This window comes from Arvicola amphibius, chromosome 1 (genome assembly GCF_903992535.2).
Source record: "Arvicola amphibius chromosome 1, mArvAmp1.2, whole genome shotgun sequence".
Classification (NCBI taxonomy): domain Eukaryota; kingdom Metazoa; phylum Chordata; class Mammalia; order Rodentia; family Cricetidae; genus Arvicola; species Arvicola amphibius.
Genome location: NC_052047.1, coordinates 152,167,862 through 152,183,435, shown reverse-complemented (window position 1 = coordinate 152,183,435; position 15,574 = coordinate 152,167,862). Strand labels below are relative to the sequence as shown.

The window sequence follows — 15,574 nt, the reverse complement described above, 5'->3', positions numbered from 1 at the left end:
CTGTCTTAAATTTTTAAAAAAAAAAAATACAAAGGAACACAAAAGGAAAGCAAAGCCCTCACACATGAGCCTGTATAGCAAGGCTTGTGAGTCTCTAATGCAGTGGTTCCTAGCCTTCCTAATGCTGCGACCCTTTAACACAGTTCCTCAGGTGTGGGGACCCCCAGCCATAAAACAATTTTGTTGCTACTTCATCACTGTAATTTTGCCACTGTTATGAATCATAATGTAAATAACTGATATACAGGATATCTGATAGGTGACCCCCCCCAAAGAGGTCGAGACCCACGGGTTGAGAACCACTGCTCTAATGGAAAAGCTGCAACCCACGTGAAAACTGAGATAGCCAATTCCATTACAGGGCCCAAGACTCTTTTTATTCCATCTCTCTGTTTCTAGACAGGACCATATCAAGAACCAGCTGGTCTCAGAAAGAATACTGGACCCTTCCAAAGATAACCCAACACACAAAACATTATACTTAGAATATATGCAAAATTCCAAAGAGCTTGAAATGCAACAAGTCCTATAGTCCCACGTCCTCGTTCCTAATGAAGATGAAATCAGATCACAAAGCAAGATTCTTCCTAAACTACAAGTCATTCTGAAATGTATCGTTTCATAGCTGATAAATTTGAAAGCCTGATTATTTTGTACTTTGTGTACTTCTCTGCCACCAGAGAAGAATTTCAGAATGTCCCACAGTGATAGGACACTTTGGAAAGTCCTGGATCGAGAACAATGTAATGATTGATATGCTAAAGTTCTGTTTCTACTTCTTCAGATTAACCAAGGGAAAGAGAAAGGGGTGAGGGAGAGAAGAAAGGGGAGGCAAGAAGAGAGGGGGATGTGTGGAGACTCTGCCTGGGTCCTCAGTCGCGTGGGCAGGCTGTCATGTGCTGACTCTGAAAACTGAAGAAAAATGTGACAAGATGTGACAAGAAGATGCCTGCCAAGGGTCAACCCTCCCTGGAATTTGAACAAGCCAGGGAAGGATTGAGGCAGAAGGATTGCGAATTTGAAGCCAACTTGGGTCACATTTTCAAGAACGGCTCAAAATGTAAACAAATAAGCAAAACCCATCAAGATGGTCACAGAGCGGATGATGATTGACAAATGTTTATTGGGTGGATAATAGATAGTCACCTGTACCAATAGCTGCCGAAGCCCACCCCAGTAGCAAAGATAAGCCCACACCCCATCGCTTGTGAGAAAAGAAAGCACACATCCATCTTCTGCCACAGCCTCCGTTCAGAAGTGGCCATAGCTACGATTGTGCATGCTCTGAAAAGCTACCTCAGGGAAGGTGTCCCTTTAACTGCAGGTGTTGTTTCCTTTGGCATGGCAAGATGTAATTTCCCATTTTTAGAACAATGCTCCAAAGAACAGTCACAAAAACAACCTCCAGCGGGGGCAGTTTTCTTCCTGGTCACGGCTACAGCCCTGTAAAACAACAACAGAGGGATCTTTTTTTTATTCCAAACACTATTTGCATCTCTCCATCCTGTTTATTCTGCACAGGCTAGAAGACCCCCCTCCCACCCCAGCAGTCCCGTTTATTCTGCACAGGCTGGAAAAGACCCCCCTCCCACCCCAGCAGTCCTGTTTATTCTGCACAGGCTGGAAAAGACCCCCCTCCTGCCCCAGCAGTCCTGTTTATTCTGCACAGGCTGGAAAAGACCCCCCCTCCTGCCCCAGCAGAACCTCGAAACAAATTTGTGCCTAGTAGGAAGCTTTGGAAACTCCTATTGTTGGTTGTGATGGGCCTGACTGTGCCTCCTTGTGTGGTTTCCATGCGGCAAAGACTCAACGGAAGCTGTGAAAAGGCCGGTATGTATTCTTTGGGTGCCTTGTCCGAGCCCAAGATCAGAAGAGGACAATGTGTTCTAGAGAACATCCAAATAGCAGATGAAGGTGGGTAGCCAGGAAAAGAGCAGCCACCTCTAGCCTTAGCCATTAAGAAATCACTTTCAGGGCTGAAGAGATGGCTCAGAGCCTAAGCCTGCTTCTTGTTCCTCCAGAGGATCTGAACGGGGCTCCTAGCATCCAAGTCAGATCATCCAACTGCCTGTAACTCTGTTTCAGGGAACCCCAACACCTTCTGGCCTCTACAGGCACCCATACCCACTGGGCACTGGGGATGGACCCCAGGCCATTGCCCCTACCGTTGAGATATCTCTACTCTACCGTTGAGATATCTCATCACCCCTTTTCAGACAGGGTCTCACTAGCTTGCCTAGGCTAGCCTCCAATTTCAATCCTGTCTCTCAAGCCTCCTGAGTAGCTGGGGTTACAGGTACATGATACAATTCTTACTTCTTTTCATCTTCCTTTACATGATTCTAGAAATAACAACTAAATTGTTACTTTGGGAAAAAAAAAGAGAGAGAGAGAAACTGTGAGTTCCGTCATGATAGAGCTCATAGAGAAGCGATTGCCTGAGTCCCGGGACCACCCAGTCCATTCGCGTCAGTTGTCAACGTGGCATCAACAGCAACCCCTGCCCACTTCCAGAGGAAGGGTCCTTCCCAGGGTCTGACTCTTCTGTAGTGAATCAGGAAGAGGGGATGCCATCGATCTCCTTGTGTGGTCAGCTTTCTGTGGCTATAACAAACTAACCAGGATAATGTCTTTCTAACTGCCAGGCCAGTGACAGCTACAGGAGACTGAAGTGAACAGCTCACCTTGTGGCCAGGAAGCAGAGTGAAAGGGGTAGTGACTAAGGTCCCACAATCCCTGAAAGGTTTTCCGTACCCTAATATTGGGTTTCTCTGCCAATGAAATAAATCAGATCAGGCTAAATTAAGAAGTCCAGGTTTAATGAGCAAAGCAACTCCTGAGTGGTCTCCAGGGGGGAAGGAGAAACCACATGGCAGGTATAGCTATCTGGTCTTAAATACCCTGTAGGTATGGTCTTGAGCATCTCAGAGGTGGAACTGACCCTTGGCAGGCTTTCTCAGGGGCGAGGTCTGGAATGGGAGAAGTGGGGCTGGGTGGAGCTTCCACATAAACAATCCCCCTTAAGGGCACACCCCTAATGACCTAAGTCTCTCTTACCAGATTTCACTGCCTTCCAATGGCACCCTGGAGACCAAACCTTTATCCAATGAACCTTTTTTCAGGGCGCATTAAACATGCAAACTGTAGCACCTCTCGGTATTGTTTTGTTCTGAGGCCAGCAGCTTAAAATCTATTCACCCAAACTGTGATAATATTGCCAATACATCCATCCCATTCCAGCAACTCCTGTTCTCTCTTTGTAAACCCTGGCCATGCATCGATCTTCTTCCTCTTTCTTTCTTTTTTTCGTTGTCATTTGTTTATTCTCTGTAGAGCATTTACACACTTGCCTTTCAAACCTTTCCCCTCTGTCTCTCCTTCCCTAAACAGGGTTTTCTCAATCGTGGTACCACTGATCTGTAGGACTAGACCATTCTGTGTTGGGAACTGGAGCTATAGAACACACATTCTTCCTCATCTTCCCACTGTCAATCAAAAGTCCAGGGGGAAGAGTGAGGGGGTGGCTAGGAGGCAGAATCATCACTTTTTCAAACTTGAAGGGGCCTGAGATATGATCTAATACAACCCCCTCATTTTGCAGATGAGGAAACATCCTGAGAGGGGGAGGAAGAGGATGTGTCAGGGCCAAAAATGCAGGGGAACAAGTGCCAGGCCAAACAGGAAGTCAAATTTCCAGGCCTTGCAGCAGGATTTCCAGTCCCACTGGAACACAGGGGTTACTTCCCCAGGTTCTTTCTCCCTCCAAAACTTTCTCCCATTTAGGAAACCAGAGTGAGCAAGATATGACAAGCCCCCAGCACAGGAGTGCCGATGTCCGTGCCTGGGATTCAGTGCCGAAGCATCTAGTGAACAAAACTTATGGCCGATCGCATCCAGAATATCTCATGATGACTCATGCTTTGGTCACATCTCAGTGCAATCCTGTAATCATGACTGAAAGGATATCATACCAACTGACCACACCTGTCCTCTCTGAAGACAATAAAGAACAAGAGATCTGCAGAGCATGGGAGGGAGTCTGGGGACAATGTCTGCGCTGGCCCTTTCTAGGCAAGCACTCTACCAACTGAGTTACAGCACAGCTGGAAACATTTTTGATTAAACTAAAGGTCTTTAAAAAAAATAATCAGGGGGCTGGAGAGATGGCTCAGAGGGTAAGAATACTGGCTGCTCTTTCAGAGGTCCCGAGTTCAATTCCCAGCAACCACATGGTGGCTCACAACCATTTGTAATGAGACCTGGTGCCTTCCTTGCCAGCAGTACATTGTATGCTTAATAAATAAATAAATCTAAAAAATAAAAAAATAATCAGGAAAGCTGGGCATGGTGGTGCACACCTGTAATCACAGCAGTTGGGAGACCAAAGCAGGGGGATCACAGTTCAACGCCAGCCTGGGATGTGTACCTACATCTTATCTCAAAACCCAAATAAATAGTGGGGGATGGCAACATGGCCCAGCAGGTAAGGCCACTTGCTACCAAGTTGGACAACCTATATTTAACCTTCAGAACCAACATACGTGTAGAGTCCCAAGAGTTCTCCTCCAACCTCCCCACGACCACTTGATGCATAAACACTCACACATATATATGCACACTAAACAAACAAATGCAAAACAATAAATATATAAAACTTCAATGTAAACACCAGAAAAAAACATGAAACAAACAATAGGAGAAATGGTAAACATATCCCACGCAAGTGACAACAATGTGAAAATCCTGCTCGCCTTCCCACATCTTTTAATTTTATTTATTTCTGAGACATAATCTCACTCTGTAGCTAGGATCCCCTCGGAATTCACTATGTAACCCTAGCTGACAATAAATTCATGAGTGATCCTTCTGCCTCAGCCTCTCATGTGCTAGGATTACAAACATAAGCCACCCACTCACCTAACTATTGCCACATCTTTCAAACTTATTTGATTTAATATTGTGTGTGTGTGAGAGAGAGAGACAGAGAGACAGAGAGACGGAGAGGGACAGAGAGACAGAGACAGAGAGACAGACAGAGAGAGAGAGAGGGAGGGAGGGAGAGAGAGAGAGAGAGAGAGAGAGAGAGAGAGAGAGAGAGAGAGAGAGAGCACTCCTGGAGCTGGAGTTAAAAGCAGTTATGACACATCTGATATGGGTACTGAGACCTGAACCCTGGGTCCTCTGGAAGAGGAGCAAGCATTCTTAACCACTGAGTAATCTGTCCAGCTCTCTCCTCTGAATATTATCACTTAAAGATGACTGTGCTGTGTCCCTCTACAGGCTGAGTCAGTCACTCTGCCTTCCAATCACCACCCTGACACCATCTTTCCTGACAGACCCCTGCAGACTGCAGGCCACACTCACCCTTGGGCTTCTCTCGTCTCTTTAAGCATATGGACCCATCATGATTGCAACCATCCTATTATCTGGTGATGAAAAGTGATCCCAGAAAGGCTGATAAATGTTCTAGAATCTACAAATAATGGCCAAGTGTGAAGACAGGAAGGAAAGAGGAAACCCCACCCCATTCCTTCTGCACAACCCTGGGCCTTCTGCCCTCAGTTGACTCTAAAGACTGAAAATAGGACCCTCCCGTGCTCTGGTGCATGAGCTGAACCCACAAGGTAGATGTTCTCAGTATCCACTAGCGCCTACTTCCGGGCCATGGTGGCATGTAATGGCCCCTTAGCTCCAGGCCTAAATCCTGCAAGGAGTCTGTGACTCTGCGGCCTCCTCCAGACACCTGAGTCATCATCAGAACCTTGGTGGTTTAGGGGGAATTTAAAATAACATCTATACATGAAAATGGGGTAGAGGCTTGTTTCTTCCGCTATCCCCCACTTCACTGGCCCCAGTGACCCTCAAAGGATGTCAGAAGCCATCTGCTGCGAGAGCTCTCCATTGTGTGCTTTCGGGTGCCTGGCCCCTCCCCTTGCCTGGGCAGGTGCCAGGAAAGCCAAGCCTAGCTGTTGGGGCCATTGTTCTCCCTCAGAAGAGGATCTTGAAAGCAGAAGGAAATTAGAAACAACCACACAATGAATACCAGATTCTCCTTTCTCCCTGCTTTGCTTGCCAGGAGGCTGAGCATGGCTAGCTGTCAGCACACCCCACCCAGCACTTCTAGCCTTCCAGAGTGTCTGCACAGCCAGAAGTGCTGGCCCCAGTCACTTAGAGTGATCTCCATTTATCTCCACAGCCTTCCTCTCCCTCTCCCTCTCCCTCCCCCTCCTTTCTCTCTCTCTCTCTCTCTCTCTCTCTCTCTCTCTCTCTCTCTCTCTCTCTCTCTCTCTCTCTCTCTCTCCTCCAGCTGGATGCTGATTCCTTGAGGGAAGAAACACATCAGGACTTCTTCTCCCTTAAATATAAAGTTCCAGTTACTCCATGTTTGGTGATTGACTGTGTTCATCTGGACCCACGTGATCGTACAAGAACAAGGGTACAGGCACATTCCTAAACATTCCAGTTTAGGGTCCCATGTCATCATGCCCATTACTGTAAACCTAGAGATAGGCCCTAGGGGAAACCTACAACTGCTGCCTTGCTAACCGGACACGTTGTCAAACTGCCTTCTAACTGACTTAGTTTACACCTGTAGATTGGTGCTGTCCTCACCCTGCCCAGAGAAGCTTCTCTCTGCAGTGCGCAGCAGCCAGGGCAGAGGCTCAGAACTGGTCAAAGTGCTGAGAAAAAGTGAAGTATTGACTGCTCAGCCCTAAATAAGCTGTCTCTGCTAAATAAGTCTTGCTCCCCACAAGACTCAGGGAACTTATTGGAAAAGGGGACAAAAGAATGTCTGACCCAGAAGATGGGGAGGAGGGTTATAAAAGGCGGTCTTCTGGATGTGGCACAACAGTTGCTCTCACAAACTCCCTGCAGCTGTGGCTACCTGTATGAGAGCTGCACGGGGTCAAGCCAACACCTTCAGGCAGCATTGCACCCAGCAGCACTGACTGGGCTAAGTGGGCCACAGAAAAGAGAGAGGACTTGAAGTGGGGAGGGGGATGTGTCCTGGTGCTTGGGGAAGAGAGAGGACTTGAAGTGGGGAGGGGTGCTTGGGAGGAGTGGGGGGGGGGAGTTGAAATGAATACAAGCCAGATACATTGGCTACAGGTAGGAAATTGTCCAAGAATAAATGAAAAGATATTCTATTAAAATAATAAAAACAACAAATGACCTCCCATGTCGGAGATGACAAAGCGGAGTCCAGGTGGACCAAGCCGGAGTCAGACACAACTGACTGGAACAGTTTGTTGGGACCCAAGTACTCTTCACCTGTGCACAATACCAAGCTGTCCCAGGAGCACCACATATATCCATAGAGCCTTCTGTATTCTGAGCGCTCCCCGTGTGCCGGATGAAGAGGGAGAAAATGTCTGGACTCACACCTAGACAGCAGGAGGAACATTGCGCTTCTCAGAGCAGTGAGGTATTTACACGTTCCTTCCTGCTGAGAACTTTTTTTTAAAACACATTTTTTCTCTGCTGGGGCCATTATTCATTTTAACATAATGTTATGTCTTTAGCCTCCTACGTAAGTAGACACTAGTTTTAAATGTTGCAGGATATCAAGTGCATATATCTAGTCAAACTTGTGTTTGCTTTTTTGCCACGTCCATAGAAACCATGTGAATAAACAGAGGAGAAAGATTTGGCTCCCAGTCCTACTAGCTGGCCTCATGCCATCATTCCCCAAAACACTGGCGGATAGATGCCAAGAGGAAAGAACCAGCAGTAATGGTGACAAAAAGTTCTGTCTTACTCTGGGGCACTCGGAATGTTCAGGCTCCCCAGGAGGTGCGGATGCCCTGTGACTAGCCAGCACACTTTAGGACTGTAGCAGGGAAGGAAGGAGAAGAGCCACCAAGACCCAGTCCTCTACAGATGAAGTTCCAGGCTTGGAGGATGTCAGTGAAACCCAGCTTATAAGCGTTAGACCTGACTTTGGACCCCAAGTCTGTCTGGACAACTCAAGGGTGTCCCCCCCTCCAAAGCCATCTGCCCACCCAACTCTTCAGGACTTAGAAGTTTTATGGCCGTTTAAGTGACCTGGACTCTCTGGATTTCATCTCATGATAGCCACACCCATGGATTTCCACATGGCAACTCCATCCATCAGAACAAGAAAATGCAAGGATGGATCTATGCTTGGACTTCCCAGTGTATGGCCGCACTGTGGTAGTTCGAATGTAAGTGGTTCCCATAAGCTCATACGGAGTGGCATTATTAGGAAGTGTGACTTTGTTGGTGCAGATTCAGTCTTGTTGGAGGAAGTGTGTCACTGTGGGGCAGGCTTTGAAGTATGCTTTGCTCAAGCTTCATTCAGTGTGTCAGTCCACTTCCTGTTGCCTTCTGATCAAGTTGTAGCCAACACCACATCTGGCTGCACTCTGCCATGCTCCCCACCATGATGATAATGGACTAAGCTTCTGAAACTCTAAGCAAGCCACCTCAATTAAATGTTTTCCTTTATAAGAGTTGCCTTGGGGGGGCTGGAAAGATAGCTCAGTGGTTAAGAGCATTGCCTGCTCTTCCAAAGGTCCTGAGTTCAATTCCCAGCAACCACATGGTGGCTCACAACCATCTGTAAAGAGGTCTGGCGCCCTCTTCTGGCCTTCAGGCATACACACAGACAGAATATTGTATACATAATAAATAAATAAATATTTTAAAAAAAAAAGAGTTGCCTTGGTCATGGCATCTCTTCATAGCAATAGAAACCTTAACTAAGACACACAGAGATAGTATTTTTTTTGGGGGGGGGGACAGGGTTTCTCTGTGTAACCACTCTGGTTGACCTGGAATTTAGTATGTAAGCCAGGTTGGCCTTGAACTCACAGAGATTCACCTGTCTCTGACTCTTGAGTGCTGGGATTAAAGGTGTGCACCACCACTGTCCAGCCAGAGAGGATATGTTTGAAGAATCTGTTATGTCAGAATGTTAGACACAAAGTAAAAGTCAGGGATAGGAATACAATCTCAAAGCAAGTCAACCCGTTTTCACACCACAGAAAAACAAATCCCGAGCCCGGCTGGACCACTTCATGTTTCACCTGTCCTGTCTTGCTGTTGTAAAAAACATCTGCCCTTTCTCAGAAAAATGTCCCTGCTCATCCAAGTGACAGCCACCACCACGGCTCTGACTGCATCCCCGTGTCTCTTTCAAAGCACGAAGATCAACTATCCCATCTTGGTTCAAAATTTTAGCCCTCAAGCTGAGGACCCAGCTCAGTAGAGGTGAGGTGCTTGCCATGCAAATGTGAGGACCAGAATTCAGTGCCCAGAGCCCACGCAATCCCAGCACTGCAAGGCAGAAATATGCAGATCCTGGGGCTCACCAACCATGGAGCCTAACTTAGTCTATGACCCCCAAGCCAGGGAGAGACCCTGTCTCAAAAAATACAAGGTGGACAGCTCCTGAGGAACAACACCCAAGATTGACCTAAATCTCCACATGTACACACACATGCGCTTGTACCTGTACATACATGTGCATGTGTACATACAAACACATGTGCATGCACACACACAAACCACCACAACAAAAACTTTTAACCCTCCCCCCTCCCCTGATGACTCCTTTCTCCAAATCAACTGCAAATGGAGAAGACTTCCTATGTCTGCGACCTGCACTGCCCCACTATGGTCACTGTCCCACCTCCCTCTTACCCTGAACAGCCAATTTCCTGATAGTGTTCCTTCACCTCCTGAGTGTTCTGTAAGTCCTAAGCCCTTACATAGGTAGGAAAGCCCAGCAACTCTATGAGAGCTGCCCTCTTAAGAGCCATAGAAAGGCTGCTAAGCATTGAATTCTGAGGCTGATCCTCAGCATCTACCCCACCTGGTCCCCTATATCCACCACCCCAGGGAAAGTGTGTGCATGGACAACAGTGTCCACTGCATATCCCCAAGACACCCCCTTCTCTTTGGGTAGCAGAATCTTTTGGGGTTGCAAAAGACGAGTAAGTTTTTGTTTTGTTTTTTTTTGTTTGTTTGTTTGTTTTTTATTTCAGTGGGATAGACACAGTCCCTGCTTGAAGCTCGGGTATGTAGCTTTTCTTACCAGTAGGATGAAGAGGGATTAGCAAGGTCTGGGAATAACTCATCACCACCAGCATCCCACCAGTAAAAAAGACTTGAAGGACATGTCCGTTCTAAGCTGCCAGGCTATCCTTTTAGAGTTCACACTGCAATGTAGAGACACAATGAAGAACACAATAAATAATAATCTTTACATTCTGGGATTAGGAATGTAGCTCCATTGGAGGAATGCCTGCCTGGAATGTACAAAGTCCTGGGTTCTATTACCAGCAACACATAAATCAATCATGATGGCCCACATCCATAATACTAGCACACAATTTGGAGGCAGAAAGATCAGAAGTTCAAGATCATCCCCAATTATGCACCATGTATATCCAGGCCAGTGTGGGATACATGAGACCACACTGTGATCAGGGTGTGCTCTGAATGAATTGATTGGTTAAGACTGTATAAATGGGGATGTGGAACTTGTTTGGGTGGTAGGCAGTGATCTATCAAGGAAGATTTAACTGAAGTTTAAAGGCTAGGAAGGAGTGAGCCATACAAAGTCAAGGAAGGGCATCCCAGCAATAGGAGCAGGAGTAGAGTGTGGGAGGAAAGACTAGCTACATTGTGGGGGCCACAGGTTGTCATGACAAAGACATGAATGGCAAAGGGTTATCGGAGGAAGCCGCGATCTGATGTAGAACTTTAGAAGTCACTGAACACTAGCAGTGGTGCGTGAGCGCTGGAAGTCGAGGTCAGTGGCAGGTTTGTAGCCCTAAGACCCCTGTGGCTGAGGGATGAAGAAAGTGTGAGGAGAAGGAGACTTGCTGGTGCTGGGCAGCAGCAGGTGGGAGGGGCCCAGTGGAGCTGCACTCTCCTGTCTTGTTTAATAGACTGAAGCCTGGGGCAGAGCGGCCACTCACAGGAGAAGCAGGTTCCGGAGAGTAGAGGGGCTCATTCTGGATTTGTGTTTGGACTTCTATTGTGGAAATGCCAAACTTGCCTGAGAAAAACGTGGCGGCACACACCGTAATTCCAGCACTCAGGAATCTGAGGCAGAAGGATTACTGTGAGTTCCAGGCCTACCTGAGCTACAGGGTGAGATTTTGTTTCCAAACAAAACAAAATTTAGGCAAAACACCCATACATATAAGACAAAAATAAATATAATTTAAAAATTTTTAAATTTAAAACCGTGAAAGTTGGTTAACTAGAAATGACTGTGCTAGAAGTGGGATTTGACATCATGGAGACAGATATGTTCTTTTGAACAAAGGCAGAAAGGAAAACAAAGGGACGCAACTGAGCTTCAGGCTAGAGATACCACCTCTTCTTCTGGTGTTAAACTGTCAAGCCTATCAGCTCTAAATCCAAAATATTCCTTAAAGCTGTCCCATCTGCACTCCTATCTGGAACCCTCCCAATGCTCACGTGTCCTCCCCTGAAGAACCTGAATCAGTCCCTGCCTCAGCTCCTTCTGTTCGTCTTCCACTGTGACACTTGTGAGGTCAATACATCTCTATGTCCCCACTCAACTGCAGCAAAAACACAGGGATGGGGGAAAGGGGTAATCCCAGAGAAACCACTGTAAAACAACACAAATTTCCCAGACCTGAGCTGGAAAAGCACCAGCTGCGGAGAGAACCAGGTGTCCAGACTGGTAACCAAGGTAACCAGAGAGGGCACAAGCAGATGCAGAAGGCACACCCTCTACTTCACCCTACACTGACAGGGGTGACTTTATGAGCCCAGTTTACTGGGTTCAACCCATGTGATTTCACTGGTACCACCCAGCACCTGGCGTAGCAAGGGAGACGCTAAAACGGGAAATAGCCACAAGAGTCACAGTGACTAACCCCTACTGAGTTGTTACAGTATTCCAGGCGCTATGCCAAGTGTTTTACAGGTATTCTTAGGAAAACCCTATGAAGTTACTATCAGAGATGAAGGCACCAAGGTTTAGGGAGACTGAGGACCAATTACTGGCATTAGCTTCCTGTTTGGACAGCTGGCTTGTCCCAGCCCTGCTGCTGTGTGAATGGTCTCTGTGAACTCTCCCCAGGCACCTCTAAGGTAGGATTAAATAAGATGAGTCACGTTGAAGCATTTTAGCTAATGCCTAACACAAAAGTTGTGGTTTCTATTGATCACTATAATTGCTGTTATGATGGTTAGGATGTTGATCAAAACAAAAGCAAACTCATGTCTCTTCCTCATGTAAAAACCACCAGTGGCCTCCTACTCCCCAAAGGAAGAATCCCACTATGATTCTACCTGCTGCAAAACACTCCAGTCATGCTATGCCACTCAGCAATTGCTGAACGTGCCCTGCGTGCTCCTGCTGCCTCCCTGCCTACCGTGACCTCACCTTCTCCAAAAGAAAGAGAGAGGCTGCCCAGGCTAAGGGCTGGGAAGATAGCTCTGTGGATAAAGAGAATGCCATACAAGCACAAGGGTCTGAGTTGGAAACCTCAACACCCACATAAACTGGAGACATTGCTCATAACCCCAGCACTTAGATCAAGGGCAGAGACAGGCAACTCCCAGGCGCTCCCTGACCAGCCAGCCTATCCTAATCAATGAGCTCCAGGACAGTGAGAGACTCTGTAGTCGTACGATGTTTTTATGTTGCTATGCTCTTTGGACTCTTCTGGGAGGCCCGCCACCCAGATCCCAAATGAATCACACACGGAATCTTATTCTTATTTCTAAACATCTGGCCTTAGCTTGGCTTCTTGTTTACCCGCTTGTCTTAACTTATATTATCCCATTCACCCTTTGTCTCCGGGCTTTTCCCAGTCTCTTACTTCTTTAAATCTTACTCTTACTCCGTGGATTGCCGTGTAGTTGGGTGGAGGCCCCTGATGTCCTCATCTTCCCAGGCTACTACTCCAAGCCGACTTCCGCCTTCTACCCCAGTTTTCTCCTTCTATCTACTCTCTCTGCCTGACAGTCCCCCCTACCCTTTGTCCTGCCTCGCTATTGGCCATTCAGATCTTTATTAGACCATCAGGTGGTTGTGAAGTTAAACAAATGCAACATAAACAAAAGTAACACACCTTAACATGATATTCCCAACAGATTCTGTCTCAAAAATCATTGTGACGACCTGGACATTGACCTCTGACCTTCTCATGCCCACTCACAACTACAGTAAAGGCTGGTGAAGAAATTCCAAGAAGAGCAAACATCACAGGACCACTCTTAGTGGAGAGCAAGTGGTATCACCTCCACGATTCAAGGGCAGGTCTGGGTCTCCTCTCTTTTCTAAGGAAACCTCAGGACAATCCTTGGAACAAGGCTTCAGTTTAAAAGAAACCAAGAGCATCAGGTGTTTATGGCATAAGTCAAGGACAAGGTAGGGTCAGAGGAGGGTTGCTCCAGCCCACTGCCCTTCCAGAACCTTCCTCGTTCCCAGACACTTATCCTCTGTTGTCCCACGCCTTTCCCAGACAGCCACACGGTGGGGTGATTGCTGGCAATTGCTTAGAATCATTAATCGAAATTATTATTAATAGGATTCTCTCAATGATCAAAGCCTGTAGCTGGGAAGGGAGGGAGGGAGGGAATGAGGGAGGGAGGGAAGGAGGGAGGGAGGGAGGGAGAGAAGAAGGGAGGGAGAGAAAGAGAGAGAGAGGAGAAAGAGAGAGAGAGGCCGGACAGTGGTGGCACACACCTTTAATACCCAGCACTCGGGAGGCAGAGGCAGGTGGATCTCTGTGAGTTTGAGACCAGCCTGGTCTACAAGAGCTAGTTCCAGGACAGGCTCTAAAGCAACAGAGAAACACTGTCTCGAAAAAAACAGAGAGAGAGAGAGAAAGAGAGGGAGGGAGGGAGGGAGGGAGAGAGAGAGAGAGAGAGAGAGAGAAAGAAAGAAAGAAAGAAAGAAAGAAAGAAAGAAAGAAAGAAAAGCTAATCTCAAGGAAAGGCGGCCTCTGAAGATTATTAGCAAAATATTCTCATGAAACAAGCTTGGTGTGTCACAAGCCCAGTACCAAGAGAACAGCAGTAGAGTTCACAATTTCTGAGTCTTCTTCATGCTGGGTTCTTTCCCTCTGTAGTCTCAATGTGGCCTTCACGTGGTATTATGATGCTCATGGCTGTTGCCCTGTTTTCAGCATGGGGGAGATGGAGGCTGGAACTGGGTAACCTGGACCCAGAAGTCCCACCCACTATGCTGCACAATTGGCTTATTCCATTGCTCTGTCTGCAGAGGGCTCTGTTATGATCCACCTACAGGAAGGTGGAGGGATTTGTGCTACTCTTGTGGTTTCTTTTTTTAAAAAAAAAAAAAAAAAAAAAAACATTTAGCCGGGCGGTGGTGGCGCATGCCTTTAATCCCAGCACTCGGGAGGCAGAGGCAGGCAGATCTCTGAGTTCGAGGCCAGCCTGGTCTACAAGAGCTAGTTCCAGGACAGGCTCTAGAAACTACAGGGAAACCCTGTCTCAAAAAACAAAAAAAAAAAAACATTTATTTATTTATTATGTATACAATATTCTGTTTGTGTGTATGCATGAAGGCCAGAAGAGGGCACCAGACCCCATTGCAGATGGTTGTGAGCCACCATGTGGTTGCTGGGAATTGAACTCAGGACCTTTGGAAGAACAGGCAATGCTCTTAACCTCTGAGCCATCTCTCCAGCCCTTGTGGTTTCTTTTTATTTATTATTGGGGAGGTCAGAAGACAACTGTGTGGAGCCAGCTCTCTGCTGTCACCTTTCTCTCTACTCCCCAGGGACTGAACTCAATTACCAGGCTTGCTCAGCAAGCACCTTCACCTACAAAGTCACTTCACTGCCCCCTTTTATTAGTATCATTGTGTGTGTGTGTGTGTGTGTGTCTGTCTCTGTCTCTCTCTCTCTCTCTCTCTCTCTCTCTGTGTGTGTGTGTGTGTGTGTGTGTGTGTGTGTGGTGACCGATGACTTTGGTTCAGCTTGTCATCAGCTTCCCTGAGGACTATTTGAGCATGGTGGCGCCAGAGGAATTTCTTCCAGCTCACCCTCATTCCAAGGGAAAACAGTACATTCAGAACCACTTGGAACAGGGAGGTGGAGGGAGCAGTAATGACAACAAGAATAAAAACTAGCCACAGTTGGGCATAATGGAGAGGCTGAGGCAGGGTGTTCAAGGCCAGCCAAGCCCACATATTGAGTACCAGGCCAGCCAAAGCTATATAAGACCCTGATTCAAATAAAAACAAAAATTCAGTCATGATTATTAAGTACTTGAGAACTCAGGGATCAAGAAAAAGAAGCTTAAACCCCAGGAGACTCAGAGACAACAGCAAAGAGGACACTTGAACCCAGGTAGCACCACTGACCTCCCGGAAGCCTGTTCCTAAGAAGTGAGTTGGCTTTCCAAGGTATTTCAGCTCCCCCAGAAAGGTTGGTGACAAGCAGCCCGGGAAGCCAGGACTGGAGTTTAAATTCTAGGTCTGGACACTGTGCTCTGTGTTCTGGGGACATCTACAAGAGGATTAACGTCTATGGTAAGAAATTCTGAAGCTACCAAGGAGTCTGAAAAGGGCTGGGAGAGGTGTGTGAGCCCG

The 15,574-nt window shown here is 47.0% G+C and overlaps 1 protein-coding gene across 3 annotated transcripts in view; it reads right to left on the bottom strand.

The window, feature by feature from the left end:
• Positions 1–1,103: 1,103 nt before the first annotated feature.
• Positions 1,104–15,574, bottom strand: part of Ahnak (AHNAK nucleoprotein) — an 88,416-nt gene continuing 73,945 nt past the window's right edge. For 2 of the 3 annotated variants that reach the window (XM_038317761.1, XM_038317762.1), the window contains one exon: positions 1,104–1,443. Coding sequence is in view for 1 of the 3 variants with exons in the window: in XM_038317762.1 (XP_038173690.1) it covers positions 1,436–1,443 (8 nt within the window). In the remaining 2 variants the exon portion in view is untranslated. Of the gene's footprint in view, positions 1,444–10,060; positions 10,185–15,574 lie in introns of all 3 variants that reach the window. The other variant, XR_005284051.1, reaches the window with a different exon arrangement.